General features: G+C 37.4%; 1 protein-coding gene across 2 annotated transcripts; it reads left to right on the top strand.

Annotated features, from left to right (window-relative positions):
• Nucleotides 1-9,028: 9,028 nt before the first annotated feature.
• On the top strand, nucleotides 9,029-16,477 carry LOC149298668 (insulin gene enhancer protein ISL-2-like). Of its 2 annotated transcripts, none has more exons than XM_089487247.1 (6): nucleotides 9,029-9,086; nucleotides 10,245-10,434; nucleotides 13,978-14,168; nucleotides 14,787-15,067; nucleotides 15,794-15,961; nucleotides 16,361-16,477. In XM_089487247.1, the coding sequence occupies exons 1-6, from the start codon at nucleotides 9,029-9,031 to the stop codon at nucleotides 16,475-16,477; spliced, it is 1,005 nt and encodes a 334-aa protein (XP_089343373.1). The 2 variants fall into 2 exon arrangements, with proteins under 2 accessions (XP_089343373.1, XP_089343372.1); XM_089487246.1 differs by having other exon boundaries at nucleotides 13,978-14,179; nucleotides 14,762-15,067.
• The last annotated feature ends 6,870 nt before the right edge of the window (nucleotides 16,478-23,347 follow it).

Here is a 23,347-nt window from a genome sequence, read left to right as displayed (position 1 = left end):
TGATATTGACAGTTTATTGGCTTGGTAATAAACAATTATCTGCTTATCAAATCACAAATTTAGCATCATCCACAATTATTTTGTTATTCTGAGAAATCCTTTGTGTGTGTTCAAATCACAAGTCTTAATAGTGTTTCAAGAAAGCTTCTACATTTATAAATATTTTACGTGGATTTGATAGATCAACAAAACTGCACCATTGGAATACTGACCAAGAACATTTGCAGTTCACCGGGATCCAGGTTACAGTGGATCATTTGCATACTTGGGAAATCTCAGGGTTTTCGCCCCAATGTCATTGTGAAGGGGCACACAGTCTGGAGTTGACCTCTTTGTGTTCTATGATCATGTATAAGGCTCCCAGATGGTGATTTTGCTACCACTATGTTATGGTTGATTGATACCCCTGTTTGCACACAAGTGACTCAAATGTATCTTATAAATCATATGATTTCCACCAAGACCGGTATTAGAGCCATTATGTAAACACATTTAGCGACTCGCCAAATAAAATCTTCACCAAAGGCTATTAAAGGGTGGGTCAGCTCAATAAGAAGGACCCCAGGTATCACCATCTGGGAATGCTAGCTGTCCAGAGAAAACTTACACAAGTGTTGTGTATTCTCTCATGCTCCAGGATACTGGTTATCTCATCAGCTATGTTTTTCAGAAAACATATAATTTTCACATATTGCATATCAGCCCCAGTCAGGATGTGGTGTCATATGTGGGCTTTCTGTTTCAACAGATCACAAGGTGCAGGTGTTTTTTGATAATAAAATAGACCCCATACCTGGTCATACTCACCTTTAGCTACTCCACCCTCCAACAACAGTAGACACTTGTAATATTTGAAGGTGTCATGTAGCAGCCATATGCTCGTGCAAGGGAATCAATTAATCACAGCAGGGGATCTCAAATGAACCATCATGATTAATTCATCAAACCCTTCTGAGATCTTGTGGTTGTTGCAGCCTGCTAGGCATATGGGTGATTACTCTAAAGGCCTTCATAGCCTAGTGTCCTTGGACCAGATGGGGATGGGGAAGCATGATTGCTGATCATTGCTTAAGGCAGAGTTTGGTCAAGAGGGGGATACAGTGTTGGAGGGGGGCGGTTTCAAAACATTGCCTACTCTCCTCATCTCTTAAGCCTGGATCAGTAGTGACGTAACCATAACCCATTGTTATTATCACAAATATGGAGATAGGAGAAAGCGTAACAGGCCACAGCTTGCTAATTTAGGGTTATCTAAGTTGCCAAAGTGGAAATTTGCAGGTTAAGGAGCCCCTGGGCTTGGCTCTTGGGATACAAGGCTTAAAACTGCATGACAGGTGATCTCTGAAAAAAAAAATCATAACTTAAGCATGTGCAGCTTCAAATGCAAGGAGCTAAACTTGTAAAGAAAGGACAGGAGTTACAAACAAACAGTATGATGTAATGGGTATAATAGAAACATGGTGGGATGGAACTCATGACTGGCCAATCAATTTCCATAGTTCCATACTTTTTAGAAGGGATAGGGATCCATTATAGAAAAGTGGGGTCTATCTATATATGAAACTGGCCTTGTGGGTAGAAATGATCAAGAGAGGTAGAGCTGATCATGCTATGCACAACTACTCAAAGTTTGAATTACAAGAGATTATATCAAGTTTGAAATTGATTGAAGTAATAAAATGTGTAGTTCTGCTTAGGGGCATAGATTTTTGTAATGCAAAAGGAAATATCATCTGTTTGTGAATAAGCCTACCAGAAATGATGCCTTGATGCATTCAGTGATCGCAAATTGTACTGAATTTCTATCCCATACCAAAGTATGGGAACATTTGGGAAACACTATCTATTCTACAACATGATGTTTTCGAAATGCATTTTGATAATAATCAATTAGCCCAGGGAGGCTAATTTTAATTTGCTATGGTCTTCAATAAACTGTGTATATATTTTTTCAAATTAAAACTACAGAATAAAGGTAGACCATTTTTAAAACAAGCATGCTAGAAAGTGAATGTTTGCTGTTTGGAGAAATCATACATGGAGGATGATCTGGGAATTCTTGTACGAAATAAACCTTCCAGCAGTTGATCTAAAATAAAAGATATTGTTGTTGGCCGATTCAGTAAATACTTTCATTGCATTCCTTTTTTAGAAAACACAGTCTTTTGTCGTTAGAACAACTTAACTTTAGCATTGATATTGTTGACACAAAGAAAGATATATCTGCCTTAGGAACCCCGAACAAATGTTGTACTTTGAGACCTATTGAATGAAAATCTTACTTAGTGTTTTGGGGTTATTTTGTGATCCTTCTTCTGGATCAACAGATATGAATACCTGGAAATGTTGGCCCTGATGGGCTTTTTTGAGTACTTATGTATCTATGTGTTGAAATACAGTGTTGGAGTTTAACATATACCCAAACACATATTTCCCACTTTTTGTGTCTGGTGTGGTTTTTCTGGGATTAAGGTAGGGCTACATAGACCTAGGTCAACTATTCTGAACTCATGCTACGTATTATAGTTATAATTGCCAGTTACCTCTTTGACAGTAACAGGGACTTTTATCCCACTAGCAGGCTGTCACAAACAATTACCTAGTTCTCCTCTGTCCTGAAGGCAAAAGGAGTTATTACAATAAAGAAATTTGGAACCCAAATTACTCTATCCATATTTTCTAAGAGTTCAGAATCTTTGCTGGGTATGAGTATAGCAACGGCGTTCTACTCCTCAAACTGTTACAATAATATGTGTAAGAAAATACCTTTTATTAGAATGTGTACACAATTAATGTATCATCTTTATCAACTTTGCGAATTTTCTTTCCATGGCTATCATTGTACAGTCCTTTACCTATATTAATTATGTGTATATAGACAGAAGAAATGTGTTTATAAATTAGATAAAATACAACATGCTTCTTCTGAGTATCTTTCCCAAGTTTATAAAAAATTTTCTTAGAGGAAGCTAACATTACGTGGACATCTATGTTCTGTTGCCTCAAGTAAACAGCAGAAAATGAGTTTATAGAGTATTGTTTGCACAAAAACAAGACATAATATTAAAAGCCTTACTTGGTTACATAAACAGCTAGCAATAGGTTACATAAGAATCTAAAAATTTCAAAACAAACAAAAGTGCCCTTCTAAGGGAACTTTGGGTAAATACACTATATGACCACAAGTAAATGGACACCTGTCCATCACACTATATGAGTTTGTTGGTCATCCCATTCCAAAACCATGGGCATTAATGGAGTTGCCCAACCCTCTGTGGCTATCCACAAAAGCCTCCACTCTTCTGGGAAGAGTTTTCACAAGATTTTGGAGTTTGTCTGTGGGAATTCAGCCCATTCAGCCAAAGGAGCATTTATAAGATCAGGCACTGATGTTGGATGAGAAGAGCTCTGTCCAGGCCACTCGAGTTCCTCCACACCAAACTCACCATACCATGTCTTTATGGATCTTGTGCACAGGGGTACAGTAGTACTAGAACAAGAAAGGACCTCAAACTGGTGCCACAAATTAGGCACTATGCAACTAGGTAGGTAGCGTCCTCCTGATATCCACCAAATCCAGATTCTTCCATTAGACTTCCAGAAAGTGAAGTATGATATATCACCCGAGACCAACGAGATATACTTTACATCATCTTCGGTTTGTGTGCAGCTGGTCAGCCATGGAAACCCATTTCATGAAGCTCCTAACGCAAACTGCTTGTGCTGATGTTGCTCCAGGGGCAGTTTGGAACTCTGTAGTGAGCGATGTTACATAGGACAGATCATTTTTATGCTCTATGCTCTTCAGCATTTGGCAGCCCTGCTCTGGGAGTGTATATGGTCTACCATTTTGTGGTTTAATGTTGTTACTCCTAGAAGTTTCCACTTCACAATCATAGCATTTACAGTCAAGCAGGGCAGATATAGAGGCAGTGAAATTTCATGAGCTGACTTGTGGCACAGGTGGCATCCTATAACGTTTAAAGTCACGGTTCTCCACATGCTTGATGGTTTATACAGTGAATAAAAAACCAGAGTGTTAGCTCTATTTTCCAGTGTGTGCTAGGGTTAGATGTGTTATCTTCTAATTAGGCTGTAGGATGAGCATTAAGTGCAGATGGGGTCATGGATTAAACCATTATGAAATTAAGACAGATGGAAGTACCTTATTATCAATAAGAAGAGATTTCCCACCATCTGCATCTAGACATAGACCTGAACTAACACTAGGTTCTCCAAGACTAGCTTTAGATTAGTGATCATTATGTTTTAAATCGTAAAATCTCAACCTTTTACACATAATACACATAACGTTCGTATGGCTATTGCTTTCTGTGTACAAAGCTCCTGGGACATTGGGATTTTAAAAGGAGATTATACGGACTAATAAAATGGGTTATAGGCATGGGTTATACAGCACAGTAGAAGGTTGTTATAGGAAGAGGTTTTAATTTGTTATAAGAAGAGGTTATACAGGCTAGTAGGTGGAATTATATTGAACTGTAGATAAAGTCATGGTTACCGGTTGGAAGATTGGTAGGCAGCAATATAGAGAGCGGTTCTATAGAGTAGTAGATGGACTTATAGGGAGATTATATGGAGCAATAGGTGGATTTATATGGAACATTTACGTGAAGCAGTAGCTGGAGTTATGGTAAGCCGTTATATGATGTCAGACAGCATAACATAGAGCGGTTATTTGGAGCAGTAGATGGAGCTATAGGGAGATATTATTTGGGAGCAGTAGGTGAGGTTATAAGGAACAGTTACATAAAGCAGTAGGAGGAGTCATGTAAAGCCAATATATAATTGGCAGGCAGCATTATATAGAGAGGTTATATGGAGCAGTAGATGGAGCTATAAGGAAGAGGAAAGGTGCCGTTGATACAGATTTTATAGGGAGAAGCTAAATGGATATATGGCTGTTTTTTTTTCTTTTCTTCAAATATAAAGACTGTTGAATGGAACAGTAAAAGTAATTTTAGAGATTGATTTGATCTAAGATTAGATGCTACATTGTGTTAGTTGACCTCTGCTTGGATATTTTCTCCTTAACTGGATTGTCCTTCATTTGTACAATAATTATTCACTGCTTCTTAAATAATGTTAACATAATGTTAACATGGAATCATGGACAATTCTCACTGGAAGATGGAATTTTTGTTTTCATTGTTGAAGATTGAAGCCGTATTTGTATTATAAGATCTTTTTGTTCATTAGTGAACAGACTGTTTTTGTTATATTGGATTTTGACAGCTTATAGAACAAGCCACAGTGATAAGAAAATGTAATTTGCTAATTGGGTGTTGAGCGTGATTAAACTTGTTAAGATTAGTTGGTTAGTGTATCCATGACTATTGAGTATTCTTTATTGGAAGATGTTTAGTCCCGACTCATTAATCCCAACTATAAATGGGACAGACTGTTGCTTTGATAAATTCATATTGTTACAGGGCATTAGGATTTGGTGTGACTTAAATGTCAGACTTTCCTATTAGTTAAATGCAATGGACCTCAATCTTCTTGATAATAGTGGTCTGTATGCTCCAAGGGATTATCAAATAGCTAATTATGGGCAGATTGCCATTAATGTGATTATGGATTGAATATTAACCTAATTTAAGATTGATCTCAACATTTTTCGTCTGCTGCTTGTGGTTAATTGGATTGAAGACCCCGCAGACAGCTTGCAGAAGAATTTAGCAGTTAATAGTTTGATCTCTTTTCTTCTCTGTCTGAGGTTCACCTTCCACTGGCCTGTCAGATGATGAGATAGGGAAGCAATATTATAAAGATTGATAAATAACAAAAAGTGTTAAAAGGCATCTTATTGCTTTTTTAACACAACAGCTACATGTACGATTATATTTGATGATGATGTAATAATTGTATTGTTTTTCCTATAAACTTTCTACAGGGAATAGAATCTGACCCATCATAATATAAAGCAACATTTCCTTGTGTGTTAGGATCCCCAGTTACTGGGAGGTTGCAGCGCTTGGGGCCTGTCTGCAAGCTTTCTTTTTAACACTCTGAATTCATTATTTTGTCCCACTTGAAAGCAAAGTAAAAAAAACCATAAAATATTCACATGTGGAAAACATTGTCAAAGTGACATTTATTATTGATACATCCATTAAGGATCTTACTCCATCCAATAAACACACAAAATGTAAACAAAAGTATCCCACACCATAAAAAATGCCCAAGAGGGGTTAATTTGTGGTCATACAAAAAGCTGCCTGATTCCATCTTACATATGTAGTGTAGGAGAAATAAGTTTTACTTTTGGGAATGCTGTGTATAGGTTATTGTCTTTCGCACCATCAGAAAAGGAACCTATCATGGTCTCCTAAAGGTAAGCAGACAATGCTAATTGTATTGACCTAATTACAGCACTATTGAAACTAATTTAAAAAAAGGGGCATTTATGTCTCAGTTGAAATACGTCTACATTTTAGTAAATAAACCCCAGTAAGTATCCATGCGCAGGTTATTATATTCATGCATTGTCCCCTCTGGCAATAGTATCTAATGCTGCTCCAGCGTGGGATATATCATTTGAAAGCATGATTGCAGTCACTTGATTTTCTATCTTCTAGCTGAGATTATATTATTTCATAGTGTTAATTATTAGACAATAAACATATCATCTTATTCTTTACCTATTGTATAGAAAATCAGTACCTTAAACTACTGGCCCATGGATATGTTATTCTGTATAATTATTCATGCCTCTGTTTGGGGTATATTCACTAAAGAGAGAGTTTGCATGACATTTGCGTTTCAGCTTCTTGACATATCTTTATGAAAGCCCAACTCAAGGCAGCTTCTGATACAGGAAGAGTTTAGCTGGCCATGTATAATGTATAGTTAACGCTGAGATTTCTTAAAGTAACTTACTTTACCCATTGAATTATGCATTATACAGGGTCAGCTCAGCCCTTCTTGCTGGAGAATAGGGATGGCCCTTCATAATGAGTAGTGACATGAGGGAGTTGAATCCACAACTCTTCTAGGAACTCTCTCATTAGTGAATAAACCCTTTAGTGACTTTTTTATTTGTTCATGGAGGAACCATATGGGTCTATTGTATTAATTAGCAGCTATGATTATACGTTTGATTCTAGAGTATTATATAAAATAATAACCGACACAGTATTAATTATACTGTTATATAAATAATGAGGATGAACATTAAACATTATTTCTTTTGTCCAGTGGAACAGATTTGTTGCTAGTATGTCTGCTTTATAAAGGGTTGTTGAAAATAAGAACTATTTGAAGCATTTTTTGCAAAACTTATTAGATTTTAATGATGGAAGAAATTTGAAAGCTGAAATACAGACGGAAAGGCCCATATATATATATATGTGTGTGGCTTTATATACATCACAGTCTACTTGGAAATATAAGGAGTCCAGTAAAATGAAAAGCTCTGGAGTCATAACAGCTTTATTTTAATAAATAGAACAACGGGGGCAGTTGGGGCTTTTAAATCTATGATACGTATATGTAGAGTTAGTCAATTCATTAATTCATTAAATACAGTATATTTACAGTACAACTGACAGGGAAAGAACACCAAATGTTCACCTTGAGGAATTATACTGTAACAGTGTATAAGTCCCCCTGAATTCTCTGGCCCAAAGAACTCCAATATGACCCAGTAATTCTTACTATAAAACTGCCCAGCCAAGACATTTAAATATATAGGAACATCTGCTGAGGGACAGGGAGTTACAAACTGCTGGAGGTAAAATAGCAAAATAGCAAAATACTATCAATATAAAATGCAATATATGCAAAAAGAATATTCTGAAATGCTTGGAAGGCTGGATATAAACCACAATGTTTCTTATTTATAAAAAAGCGTTCAGTGTCTTCATAAAGGATTTCATACATTACCAATTGTACCCAGTAGAGGGCGCTCTGCAGCCAGACGTTCATGTAGTATACAGTATATGTAGTAAACGAGGTTGAGTTTTAGGGGGTTGTGAGAAATAACAGCATAAGTTAGATAGCAGTTTATGTACTAGAGCATCAGAAAAGAGAACATGTGTACACCATGCATTCTGATCCAAAACACGTTTACAGGAAGAGAATGTATAGTAAATCCATTTAAGAATGTCACTGAAGCCATTCTTACTATTAAAATCAGAGGCAGCTCTTCCCTTGTGCTGGTCTAGGTTAGGTGTCCAATCCAACCAAGACAGTGAGACTCATGTGCCTCTCCTGGACTTTCCCAACAATACCAGGACACTTTGAAGATGTGTAATTCACACAAGTTCTACAATTACTCTGTGATGCTACCTAATGACAGTCACATATGGGACAAAATGGAACAGCCAGAAGACTGCCTTGGTTATTGTCGTTCCCCTTACAGTTTTGTAATGGCTTCTAATAAATGAATACGTTTAACACCTCCTTCTAAGATACAAGTGCAGCAAAAATGCCCGCTGTCCTCCTAAATATAGAGAACGTTAACGTCCTATGAGTGAATTATATATATATATATATATATATATATATATATATATATATATATATATATATATATATATATATAACATATTTTTATGTATACGATATGTATATACCAAGCTATATAAATCGATATGTAATTGGTATTCTAATTATAACTCTAATAGATATAGGATGGACTTGGTTGTTTAAAAGCAATTATAATGAAGAAGTATGATCATCAAAACTCATTTTATACACACAAATTATCTAGATTACTCGAATTGTCTAATGTTTTGGGAACCTATGAAGAAAAATCTGGCACTTCAAGAGCAGGCTGCCCATTTAAACTGCCGTCCAATCAGCTTCCAACATGTCTAGCCACGCCCCCTGCCCTGTCGCTCGAGAACCCTTGGGCTGAGGGCCAGTGCTGTGCGCCGTGACGTCATGGAGCGTGCGTGGGACAGTTCAGTCCCCAGTCCAGGCTCCAGTCCTGGGAGCTGAATGTTGGGTGCTGCAGCTCTGGCTCCCTGTCCTGCCAGCTCCGGCATCTCACTGCAGCTGTATGGTGGATCTGATCTTCGCCTATCCTCTGCTGGCTGCCATGGGTGATCACCCCAAAAGTAAGTCTATGCATTATATATATGTAAATTTATATCTATATATATATATATATATATATATATAACAAACTTCTAGCAGCCAGCATGATCATACATCTGTACGCTCAACTTTATGCTCTGCCAGCCTCACACTGCTGCCTTTTTCTCACTTTTTATGTATCTTTTGCTATTTTCCCCAATTGTATTTATATATTAAAAAAATGTCAATAGAAAATACTGTTCATTCAACTAATCCCCTAGGTGTTTATATAAGTACTAGTACACACAATTCCAACTGCCTTATACAAATGTTATGTATACTAGGAACATAATAACATACCGGTATATATATATATTTACCCATAAAACTAATAATAATAATAATCATTATTATTATTATTATAAATCAATAACATGTCTCCTGTAGATAAAATTCGTTAATTTGAAATAAAAACGGAATGGAGGAATTATTACAAGGATTATTTCAAGTTTATTGAAAGTATATTTCTTTTGGATGCAATATTTCTTTTTTTAGTGGACATAAAATAATAATAATAATAATATTAATTTCAAAGAAATAGTAATAGAAGTGAAGGGAAAAGATTGGGGGATACGGACAGACGATAGAAATATACATTTTGCTTTCAGTCGCCTGTAAACTATATTTGTTGCCAAACAAGGTGGCCGTTCAGCTTTTGGTAACTTTATTTGTTGTACAAACTGGGATCGTTGTGTGTTTGTTGTGTGTTTTTTGTGTGTTTGCTGCCCATGCTGCACCGTGTGTTTGGGGCACAGGCTGACATAAACCAGACCCCCCGGTTACACTTTGTTGTTGCTGTTATCCCAGATTAATATGTGCCAAATGGGGGGGGGGGGATAAACCAGACCTCTGCCCCGGACAGTGTGATCGCTGCTGTACACACAAGTGCACTGATTATTGTGTCCCACAATTATTATTATTATTATTATATGATTTATGTAGGGTCATCATATTCCACAGCGCTGTACACACCAGCATGCCAATGCATTTGAAGTCATTGTCCCAGTCAGGCATGTAGGACAGCGTGACTGATTGTATGATTGGCGTCCAGGCAAACGCTCTAAGCGGTGGCTTGGCGTGGTGAGAGTGGGCGTTAGCGGCGCTGTCGGTAACTGTGTGTGTGCTCCTCTCCCTGGCAGAGAAGGCCGGACTGGCCGTGTGCGTGGGCTGTGGGAGCCACATCCTTGACCAGTACATCCTCAGAGTGTCCCCAGACCTGGAGTGGCATGCCGCCTGCCTGAAGTGTGCGGAGTGCAGCCAGTACCTGGATGAGAACTGCACGTGTTTTGTGCGAGACGGAAAGACCTACTGCAAGAGAGATTACCTCAGGTGAACACAGCCTCCCGCGCTGCCCCCGGTGTGCCCGGCGCTCACCCACAGCAAGAGGAGTCATTCAGTACATAAATACAGCACGTGGGTGCGATCTGCCACGGGTATACTAACGCGTTTCCCCACTCCCGTTCATCTTTATTATCATTATTATTATTATTATAATTATTATCATTATTATTATTATTGTTACATTTCCTTTTCTATTTGTATCCGATATTAAATGATTTATTATCAGGGCTCCCCCGTGTTACATCATTACACAAAGTATCTATTCATAGGGTTGGGTTCGCGGTGCTGCGATTCACTTTTGACGCGGAACCCTTTTATTCGCACATTAGCCGCAGCGAGCCCCAGTGAGCCCCAGTATCATGCCATTCTACGGCCACATTCCAGCAACTTCGGGTTTTCTTGAAACATCGGGAAAACTCTAAACACACATATTGGATTATTTTTATTTGGATTATTTTTATTTGGAACATTAATAAGCCTCCTTCATTGGCTGAGAGTTGCAGGTCTGTATATTTTTTAATAAAATATATGTTTATGGAATTTCAATTTTAGTTGAGATTTTCTCATTCTTTTCTTATAGTTCGATGCGGATTAAATCGAAATCTATAGTATATATATATATATATATATATATACATGTGTATATATATATATATATATATATATATACATATATATGTGTATATATATATACATGTATTATATATATATGTATATATATATGTATATATATATATAATCGAGATCTTTGTCATTTTAAACCCTTTCGCTGTTTGCTAGGTGGGGTCAACGAATCAAAATTCGTTATGTATTTCCCTACAGGGACAATAACACGATGTTTGTACCAAGGAAACCCTATCTAAGTGATTCCCCGAAAAAAGCGAATTTTTCCAATTAAAGCGATCTTAAAAAAACATTCGATTCGTTATATCTATCGCTCATTCCATCTATCTATCTATCTATCTATCTATCTATCTATCTGTCTATCTATCTGTCTGTCTATGTGCACGCATTTATTGCCCTGGCTTTTAACAATACGGTCTATTTTCTGCATTGTATTACATCAAGCTGCATGTTATTAATGTCACAGTAGCTGTGTCGTAATGCGCGTCATTTTACCATTGTGACTGTTATTATTTATTCATTTATATAGCGTCATCCTATTCCTCCCCGCTGTACAATGGGATTTATAATGTAATGTCTGTCTATGTTACTTTGCGGGTGTATCTGTAATCATATTGCTGCACATGTTACTGTGTGCTCCTAACATCGTATGTTCATGTCTGTGCTTTATGCTGTCACTGCCACATATTACATTTTCATATTAACATGTTTCTCTGTATGTTAATAAGTTATATGTTTATATCACCCTCTAAGCGTTCATGTTGCCTCCTTTACCATGCCAACCATTTTTCATATTTCATGTTAATTTACGACTGCTATATGTTACCATATCCATCTTCATCACACCGCCTTTAACTATTTGTATGCTGGCAGTACAGCAGTGTGTTTAGTGGCTTCACACTCTGTGTTATAGAAATTTACTTTTTTTTGTGTGGATGATGCTGTTTCAGGGCAGATGCCCTATTTACATCCCAAGAAGTTATTCAGCATGATATTGTATTCATGTGAAAGAAAGTAATATTATATCCAACTGCATGATGCTAGGAGGCTGTGAGTCATTCTCTCACCTCTCATATAATTGTAACTATAAATATATAATATTGCTGTTATCCTGCACAACATTCTCCTATGTTCTCCTAGCGGTGCTAACCTCTCCATTAATGTAGGAGGCATATGAAATATATGTTTTGTTTCACTGCATGGTCACATTTTGGATTTCGTGTGCTAAATTTTGATTTACTAAGTTTTTATCCTCCTCAGAATTCATAAATATAAGATTAACGATATGCTTCCAGAAATATTTTCAAGCCCTGAATAAAACACGCCTTTGGTATACTATTACTCTGTATACTAGCTAATAATATTTTTTAATTTCGTATATTATACGTTCATTCATAATACTTGCAATTCAAATTATTAAATAGTATAGACTTTTGTTTTTATATTTCATTTTTTATTTATTATAATTAAATTGTACATATCTAAATGCTATTTTTTCTAACTGTTATATCGTCATCAGTATTTTCTAGATATTATCTTCATCTGTGATATATTATAGATTGTATTCCTTTACATACCGCTTCGTCATTTCCAGTTATATCACAGAATAAAATGATGAATCGTTACTGTTATTGCATTACAGTATATAATATAACTGCAGCACTAGCATGTCAATTATCATATCACTTTTTATATTTTGAATAATTACTGTCAGTAATATCACATGGCTATTTTATTCCCTTTTTGTCATAACTCTGTCATGATATTACTTAACATTCTGCATGCTGATTAATATCTTTCTTTTATATTACTATATATAATATTCTTGCATTCTACAGATTGCTATTTTATGTCCTTATTGCTTTTTTTGGTTTTATTAAATTTAGATTGCAATTTTTATAATTGTTACTTTGTTTTATAATATTCTGCACATTGTGTGTGCGTGTTTGCATAAAATTAGGTTATGTCTTCCAAAACAAAAAACGCGATATATATATATATATATATATATATATATTCGATTTATCTATTAACCACACAAAAACTACTATAATTTATAAATATTAAATTTTTTTGTTCTATAGACATTTACTATTCAATGCTTACATATTAATTAAGCTTGTTGCTGTGAGTTAATTTATTGAAGCTGACTGAGGACTTTGTAGCAATATAACATGTAACATCTTGCATTAGACATTCACACTGCACAATACAAAAAAATATCACGCACTTTATGGTAAAGTAACAATAACACACTCATTCATCTTTATACTGTCACACCGATAACTACAGTTAATACATGATAAGTTCACTTCTGAATTTCAGTGTAAATATAGTGTCCAGTATTAGATAAACCAGTTAATACCCCGCTTCAGGACAGAGGGGCAGGAGAGAAGCTGGCATGTAAAGTGATTTGGATTGGGGTCACATGTAACATCTGAACTGTGTATGTTGTGTTGTATGATACTGACATGGATTGTAGACAGCTCCTCAGACATTCCTTACTTATACACATTGCCTGGGTTTTGTGTTTGAAGCACGTTCCCTTTCCTGTGTTGTGTTTGTATCTGTACTAAAGCTCTGTGTAAATGTATCTAAAGATACTCATGTACTTTTACGATTTGAGTATGTGACTAATGAAAGGACAATATAAATCCCTGGGTGATAAGAGCAAGTCTATACTCTATACCTGTCATGGATAATAATAATTAATAATAATAATACAGCTGCTACTAATAACAACAATAATAACAATAATAGCTATTATTATTGCCGTTGTAATGTTGTTATAATTATTATTATTGTTGTTATTATAATGATTATTGATGTTTTTGTGTTCATTGTTATTAATGTAACGATCGCTATATACACTGATCTAGCTAATGCGTTGGCTACTGTCACCCGCAGGCTGTTCAGTGCGCGATGCCCCCGGTGCCAGGGCACGTTGCCTCGCTCGGAGTTGGTGATGAGGGTCGGAGAACGTATCTATCACACGGATTGTTTCCGGTGTTCGGTGTGCAGTCGCCGGCTCCTGCCGGGAGAGGAGATCAGCCTGAGAGACCAAGACTTGCTGTGCGGGGCAGATCACAGCCTTCCAGGTATGATGCCCGCAGATGGTGAGGAATGATGCGCTGCTCTGCTTGTCCTTACTAAATATTCGGTCTAAGAGATCCTTAAAAAAATGAGGAGGGGGCATAGTTTACCCCGGAAACTCCGGATTAGCAGGGTCTCGTTTAACGGCGTTTTCACTCTGTCTAGGAAAATGGGACAAAATCATATCATAAAACGAATACCCTCTCTAGTAATTGCACCGATGTAATCTGTCCATGGTTTCGGATTATAGTTATTTAGGCATCCTGTCTGTTAATACTATGCTGTAGACTGTAGGCACTGTGGTCCTCTCGTTACGCTAAAACAGCGCTGTACAAAGGCTGATCAATTAGAGTAGAGTCAGTCGCTGGCTTAGCTCTTTGGAGTCGTCTACCTGTGATAACCTAAAATCCGTACTAGCCTGGAACTAGCAGATCAGTCATTGTATGTGTTTCCTTATTTTCCCTTTCTCTTTGGTCGCTTTTACGTCATTTTATTTTCTGGTTTACTTTATTACCTAATGACTGCTTCCCTGGCCCCTGTCTATTTTCTCTGCTTGTTCACTGCATGGTCTTTGATTTCCCCCTTCCCAGTCATTTAGGTGACATTCTGCTTCCCCCCCCCAGACTCTGGCAGATCGTCATCCCTTAGGTCTCACATACATAAACAAAGCGAGAAGACCACTAGAGTACGGACGGTCCTTAACGAGAAGCAGCTTCACACCTTGAGGACCTGTTATGCGGCCAATCCCCGGCCAGACGCCCTAATGAAGGAGCAGTTGGTCGAGATGACTGGTTTAAGTCCAAGGGTGATCAGGGTCTGGTTTCAGAATAAGCGCTGTAAAGACAAGAAAAAATCTATCCTTATGAAGCAGCTCCAACAGCAGCAACAGCTTAATGACAAGACGGTGAGTTATAGCAACAACAGACTGTACCCAGCCCATAACCCTCAGCCATAAGGCTGTGACCCACAAAGCTGGGTTATCAGGAGGCCAAATGGGGCAGCTGCATATAGCCAATGGGCCCATATCTTCACCTCATGCCTCTGTAATGTAATTATAGGTGGCATTGGATGGTCATCTCCATATGTACCGTAGTAGACAGGGTCAGCGTTCTTTGGCTGAGTTCTGAGGTCATGCTTTCTGATGATGTCAGACACTACATAACCCAAATGAGGTTCGTGTGCCCTGTACTTCTATGCCTAAATGTTTGCAACACCATTTTTGACACTAGTCCGGGTACTTAACAGTTAAAAGTATATATATATATATATATATATATATATATATATATATATATATATATATATATATATGTGCGTGTGTGTAGATAGATACATATAGATACATCAGGTTAGAAATGCCTCATCTGTCTTCCCTCTGTTTTTCTTTTAATTGTGACATTGAACTAGATGGGCATGATGTGACTTGTAGTCAGTGTAGTGTTTGTGTTTGACTCCAAGGTAAAGGTCCTACTGGGATCAAATATTGCCTGAGGGTTAAGCCCCTGCTAGGTAGGACTCTACATGTGTGGCTTATCTGTGTATTTAGAATTCGTATTGATTATCTAATCCATGTATGCATTCATGTAAATGTTATATGAGGGGCAGTTATCACCTGTGTCTATCCTCACAGAGCCTACAGGGGTTGACAGGAACACCACTGGTGGCTGGGAGTCCTATCCGGCATGACAGCGCTCTGCAGGGCAATGCGGTGGAGGTGCAGACATATCAGCCACCTTGGAAGGCACTCAGTGACTTTGCATTACAGAGCGACCTGGAACAACCCGCATTCCAGCAGCTGGTGAGGAGGGAGCACACCTGGGGCTCATTCATGGGTAGGGGTGGTGAGGAGAAGACGCGTGTAAAAGTCAGACAAGAACAGGAAGGCTGGATGAGGTTGAGGCTGGTATACACCTTTTTCCTCTTGATGTTCTTTTAAACCCCTGAACATTTCTTCTTTCACACAGGTCTCTTTTGCCTAAGAGATTACCCTAGTCTCTCTCCTCTTTCTGCGTACCCTGCCAACTCCTGTAGTAACCAGTTTCCTTTGTCTGCTTACCATGCCCAAACCTGTTCTTCCATCACAATGTATGCTCCCTTTTACCCTTCCTTTATTGCAGTTTCTTGGCTCAGGCTGGTCTCACTTGCCCCCCTATCAGGCTATTTTGCCCTCACTGACATACTCCATTTCTTGTTCCAGGTATCCTTCTCCGAGTCTGGCTCCTTGGGGAACTCATCTGGCAGTGATGTGACCTCCCTGTCCTCCCAACTCCCCGACACCCCCAACAGCATGGTCCCCAGCCCGGTGGAAACGTGAGGTCCTCACCTGCAGAGTGATCAGCATGGAGCCTGCATGAGACCCCTGTACCCCAAACAGACAGCAGTTCCCCTGAGCACCCACCTAGCTGGACCCTTGATAACAACTCTGGGGGTCACACCCCACTCCAGTCTGGATCCTTGCACATCCCTACTTTATACTGGGAATTTGGAAAGAAACAGAAAAACTGTGGTTCTTTTTTTTCTCACCCACAATTCATCTCAGAGGAGAATGATCGCTGGCCATACTTTGGTTCTATAGCAGAACATGGATGTACTGGCTTCTTACCTGAAATAATGGGATATCAAATATTTATAGAAATATATAACAAATGCTGAGACGTTTGACGACCCTGGTAATTTATCTTGTGGATCGAGGACTTTATTATCGAACAAAAAAGTAAGTTATTAATATTTATTGTCAAAACTGCAGTTACGACGGATTAATATGAAATCTTAATAATAAAAATACTCAAAAGGACTGATTTCTTGTCTTAAATATCTGACATTCCTTGTTGAAAACCTCGGTGAAATGGGGTTTCTTTGTTATTTTAACCGCTGGCTGTAATAAAATCGATATATATATATATATATATATATATATATATATATATATATATATATATATATATATATATATACAGATTATTAGATAGATATCAGGCTGAGTGCAGACGAATGGGTGTCAATTACATGACGTCGTTTATCGACGTCATATTAACCCTTAATACTATATGTTAAAAGGAACTGACAATATAATCCATGCTGATAGATGAAGGGTTAAAATTAGACCGATCATTTTGGAGCTAAGGTTACGTTGAAAAACGATATATATAGGGGTATCTGAGTTTCTTGATTTTAGTGTTGATTTGAGTAAAGCATGTAGTGCCAGAGTCTCCGTAACCAGAGACGGCATTTTTCAATCGAGCCCGGGATGCTGCACTATCTAGGTCATCTGTACGCAGCTCACTCCCCAGTACCCCACATGCCCGCATCTCATGCACATTGTGAAAAAAATAAATATAATAATATATATATATATATATATATATATATATATATATATATATATATATATATACACAGTTATCCTCCATACAATAATATCCAACTGGCAGTCTCCTTCATTCTGTATATACATGGACATATGTGTTACTGTATTACTATATGTATAATATATAATGAGATAAGAACACATGAAACTGTATGCATTAAGAAGTTAGCCAGTACAGGGTTAAAGGATCGGTCTCGGTGTGCAGGGCAAGTAATGGGATTCTCCTTTGATTATGTATGGTATAAGCTGTGAATACTTGTTTAAAGGTTTTGTCTCAGGTACACATCCCAACAACATGTGAGTGGCCCATAGCTACTAAGGCTCTCTATTGACCAATGGTCTCCCAAAGTATTTTACCTTAGGTGACGGCCCTAAACCAAAAGTCACCCATAGAAAGTTGTTAACCTTTTGACAGAGCAATGCCATTTAATGGCAGTGACGAGTTTGTGGGGTAAGAGAAGGAAAGGGAAAAAGAAAACTAATAGCATTGGACTTAAATGGTTAAATCAGGGACACCTTCAGCTGAACCAGAACTCCCATGGTTGTTAGCCACCATTTCAGCATGTCTGATAAAAGCCAGTCAGCGCTATCTAGGAAATGCGGGTAATAATGATTATGGTCTCATCATGGAGACCCCCTTTGTCACCTGCGATGAAGTCGTCCATTGACACAGAGGCAAAGATGGAAATATTGAACAGTTATAAATAGCATGTATTGCTTTTTAAATCAATCATAATGCTCAATTCTTACTTGTGATAGGCAGAGGCAATAAAAATGTCAATAAATCTGCAAAAAAGTAGTCTATATTATAGTGAAAGAGACTGGATTTTTCATGATCCTCTATGTTAGCCATGAATGGGGAATCGCCCTGTGTCTGCCCAGAACAGTGAGCTTGGTCTTATTACTTGTCTAGACAGCCGGCTGCCTGTTATCTCTCTCTGGCATCACCTGGAAATGATACACTCAAGTCCCCGGTATGGCCGGCTCTGGGGTCCAGCCCATCTCCAAAAACCAGTCTGGCGTGTCCTGGTTTATTTTCCCAGCAGTTATTAGCTGTGTTTGGTGGAAGGGGGAAGGGGTTTTGGCCTCAGGTTAGAAAAATGCCCAGGTCAGTTGCTGGGACATTTGTAGCCTTCCCTTTAACCGAGATCTCAGGAAATAAGGAGAGATACTGACTGTAGAGGAAACTCAAGCCCCAGTCCTCAGGCTCTCATGTTCCTCTGCTAAAGTTCCCTTTGCTGGTGGAGTCAATATAAGTTCATTTAATATAGTGGTTCTTTAACCTTCCTAAAAAGCCACCCACAGCCCATGCAGAGGCTGAATACATTAACATGCCCTCAAAAGGTGTTGAGAAGATCTCTTCTTTTTCTGAATCAGTATGTCTTAGTATTTATTCTTGTTCTAGAGAATTCTGTATTTTCCAGCCATCATAATGGTGCTACTAGGGGTGTATATGAAAAATATCTGTATTAAAACCTTAACAGCCATGCATAATGCATTTCACTTTTTATTTGTGTCCCCGATTAAATAATAGTCATGTGGACATCCAGCCACAATGATCTAGGCACAGTCACAGATTACCATTCCCAAATCTTGCACCCTTGAGGGGTATTAATATGTATATATTGCTCCTGTAACCCATGGCAGGTCATCACCATTTTGCTTGAGGTCCTAGGGCTGCCATCACTACATGTGATTAATGCTGCTAGGGTCACCAGGAGCTCAGAAGGTTGTTTGCTGCTCACTGAAGTCTGAGGGAGCCTGAGCTCAAGTTTATTGTTAGATGCTGGGGAAGTGGGACCTAGATTGCAAGCTTCAGACACATAGTACTTCCTGCAGCATGGATTTATTGGTGTCCTGATATTCTTTACTGCTCAGTACAACTTAAGTCTGCATGTGTGGCGGGGCATATAATCATGGCTTAACCCTTCATTATTATGTTGAAATAATATAAAATAGACACATATATTATTATTTATTGTTTTATATAGCCCCATCATATTCCATAGCGCTGTACACTGGGTAGACAGGACATAACAAGTAGTATATAGTATGACAATTTGACTTACAGAAACAACAGAAGTATATATATATATATATATATATATATATATATATATATATATATATATATATATATAACCCAGGTACAATTCTATATAAGCATTGGGGCCACAAATATCCTGATTTTGAAGGTTTGAAAATCAACATTTACATCTACTAAAACGTAAGTTTTGTTTCTTGAGTTGTTGGATGAGTTATTTTTTTATTCATTTCTGTTAAAGTGATTGAAGCGAAATATAATCAGATATATGAGTCTACTAGCACCTTTTATTTAATGTATATCAACCGGTAAATGTTAGGGAGCCTCACACATATGGTGTTTGGACTCTTAGTTGTATGTTGCAATATTAATAGTAACATATTCATTTATTAACATAAACATTATTTTTTGATACAAGAAACAGATGCATATTGGAATGTAACAATGTCATATTTGTTTGAAACATTAGTAAACATGAGTGTGAAAACACATTTAGGAGTTTATTTAGCCAGATTAAAAGATTGTTGAACATTTTTAGTTCACTGACTTTATGCAATATAAAAGCCCAACTGTAGTGAGCTTCAACTCACTTGGATATTAAAGTGTTAGTGACTACATGTCTTAACTCCAACTATCCAGGGTTTTAGGAAACACAGAAGTATGGTTGGTGGTAAAAGCTGTGTTGTGTACTCCACTTGTAGAACTATACACACTCATAGTTTCTGCTCCAAAGCTATTGTGATCTTAACATGATAGTATTGAGGTATCTATAGCTCCTAAGATATAGAGACTTTTCCATACACTTGAGAGCATTATTATGTCAATGTACACCACTTTAATGTATTATTCCTGAAGCAAACACTGTGGATGGCAGCCTCTACTTTTCTGTACTATTCATAATGAAAGCAGCAAACATCCAGGGCAAAGTTCAGAAGATGAATTCATTTGAACACGTGCTTTATACCTTAAAGTACAGACATAAAGTGAGACACAGAAAAGATGTGCGTGAATCATGATCATACACATTGTTTTTTCGGGTCAACGTACCGAGAATAGATGACCTATAGAGACAGGTTATACAGTATATTACGGAACAGTAGGGAAAGGTTAAGAAAAAAAAAATGCAAGATTTATAAGGAATGCTATAAAATATTTAGAATGTCTGATTACAATATTTGATTGATATAGATTAAGAATTTAGTGTATAGAATACACATTTCAACATTCTTCAATATGCAGAATTTTTCTTTTTTTTATGTGGAACATTAGTGAATAAAGAAGAGAAGGAATAGCTAAAGGACGATGTTATAAGGAGAACTGAAGGAGGTATAGTTAGGTATAGAAGGAGGTATAGTTAGGTACCTTTCGGGTACCAAATGAAATTTAAACACCTGTGCTGTTGGAATGTGACACTGTCTATAGGGAGAGGCTGTACAGAACATGTTGAGTTAAAGGAAACCTTTCTGTCTGGGCCTGTGTCTTTTTCTTTCTTCCACTTCACTCACTTAAACACTTTCCCTCTATGTATGTAATGTTATTCAAGACAGAAAGCTTCCATTTAGTTTTCTCTACATACTTTTCTTTTTGTTGTGTTTTTATTGCTTTTGTAAAGCATTTAAAAAAAAAAAAAAAACACGTATAGCTATGCTTCTACGACAAAGTTATATCTGCCACTGCACTTAGTAATTTTTTATATATCCAGTCATTTAGCGTAAGGGGTCTAGGGTTTGGATCGGAAGCATGTTGGGGTCCTCTGAAGGATAACTGGGAGCAAGCTGTGTGTTCGATAGTTTCTTGTGTCATTTTGTTCAGACATATACTTTTCCTGGATTTGATTAGAATTGGTTATATTTGGATAGTTGCCAGAATAACCTGTAAATTATTTCCCTTTGGTATACAATGATTTTCAGGCTTCCACAAACACGAGAGAGAACAAAAAGCATTTAAAGAGAGTGAGCTAGATGAGGATGTTTTCCAAGTCAATGATTACATGTTCTTGGACAGTGAAGCCCATTACCAATAAGGGGAGGATGCATTATACCACCTAGATGCTATTCATAGCCAGCAGCCTGACAAGCTACACTCAGAGTATCTCTGTGAAATTTACAATGACACAAAGAGATTGGTAATGCGCTCTCATTATTTATAGACAACATGAAAACACTTGCCTACAGAAACCTGAGTGGGTGGACGTCAAGAAAGAAGACAGTACTCAAAAGTCTAATAATACTGAAGATAGCACAGATTTGTTGGTAGTATAGCCAAAAAAGCGACGTCCCATGGAAAATATATTCTGCTTGAGCAATGTAGGTTGGAACTGATTTTGCTCCAATAGACTTTCTTTATCTGCAGATCTGGATGCTGAGGTTGTTGTCTGTAATGTAATATTTTGGATGACTTTCCCTACTCAAAAGCCGTACTGAGCTGATTCTTTATGGTGACCCTAATGAAGTCCTCCTTGTACAATATATTTCCATTTGTTAGAGGGGTCTGTTCACTAAACCAGGAGTTTGCAGCTCCCATACATTATTATATTTTATCAATGGCAGGCCCCAGTGAAAATGTCAGGCTGGATGTTTGAGACAGAAACTATTGTTTACTACAAGCAGTATGCTATGTATTCAGGAAATTCGTCTAGTAGATGAGGCTAAGATAATCAAACTATAACACATAAATGACTAATATGCAGCAGTCTAAAAAAATATTATACATAACCTATTAATGTTTTAAAAAAGAGCCTATCACAGTACTTTTCATATCTTATTTATATCTGATACTAGTAATACAATTGATGAGTTCCCCTTTAAAAGCTTGTAAGGCTCAGTAGATGAGCAAACTTGTGGAAATGAGCCAGGTCTCTGAGATCAGGGCATGAATTTAAATATTGGTTCAGCTATGGATTTTTATTTCCTTTCCGTTTAGAGTAAGGTGCATCTTCTCCTGGCGTTCCATATACTCATATCTCTAACATCAACACCAAAGCCCCATTTCAAGCATTTCAAGTAGCTATTTGTTGGTTCCAATTATGTGAAACCGGGTTTACATTGTATTCAGCAATAAAACTATGTACTTAAATGGCTAAAGGGAAATTGATAAATATGCTACATAGAACATTGAAACTTGAATATTGTCTGTTAATGAACCTCAACACATATTAAACAATATAAGCATTATCAATGTTAAAAAGCACATAATTTGCCATCTTATTTTGGAACGCTAAGCCCAAAGAAATGTTTACCATTAATTCAATAAAAGGGAAAGATGTCTGCATAAAATATGTTGTTTCTCTTGGAATAAAGCTCACACTGTCATTTAAGTTACAAGCCTCTTCATAGGTCTTGTGAATGTATGTTTTTAAGGGGATCTGTCACATAATCACAGTTTATTCCTCCTTAAGTGATTTCTTCTCTTTTGATGGCAGGTTGCATTGTAATGGCAGAGGTGGTGATGGAGAAGAGTTGACTTTGAGACAGGAAACTGTGATGATAGGTCCACCACGGACCTCAGCTTCAATGAGTTAAAATTTTACATCAGGGAAGCTAATATTTGTGGCACAAGCTGGCAAAACCCATAAAACAATTGCATTACCCGTCCTTTATCTCGCTTGCCCATGCCTCATTTTTACCAAAGCTGAGAGAGCCAATCAACAATCCCGCTAAATATTTATTACTGAACAATGCAAACTTGGAACCAGCGGAATCTGTTTTTATTTACCTGGTGGGGCAACAAATAAAATCTTTAAAAGCAATACTGGCGCCCAGCAGGGCACATAG

This window comes from Sceloporus occidentalis, unplaced genomic scaffold (assembly GCF_023333645.1).
Source record: "Sceloporus occidentalis isolate IW3139 unplaced genomic scaffold, rSceOcc1.0.p SCAF_31, whole genome shotgun sequence".
NCBI classification, from domain to species: Eukaryota; Metazoa; Chordata; class Lepidosauria; order Squamata; family Phrynosomatidae; genus Sceloporus; species Sceloporus occidentalis.
Note: the sequence above shows the minus strand (reverse complement) of the source record. Positions and strands in the feature narration are given on the sequence as shown.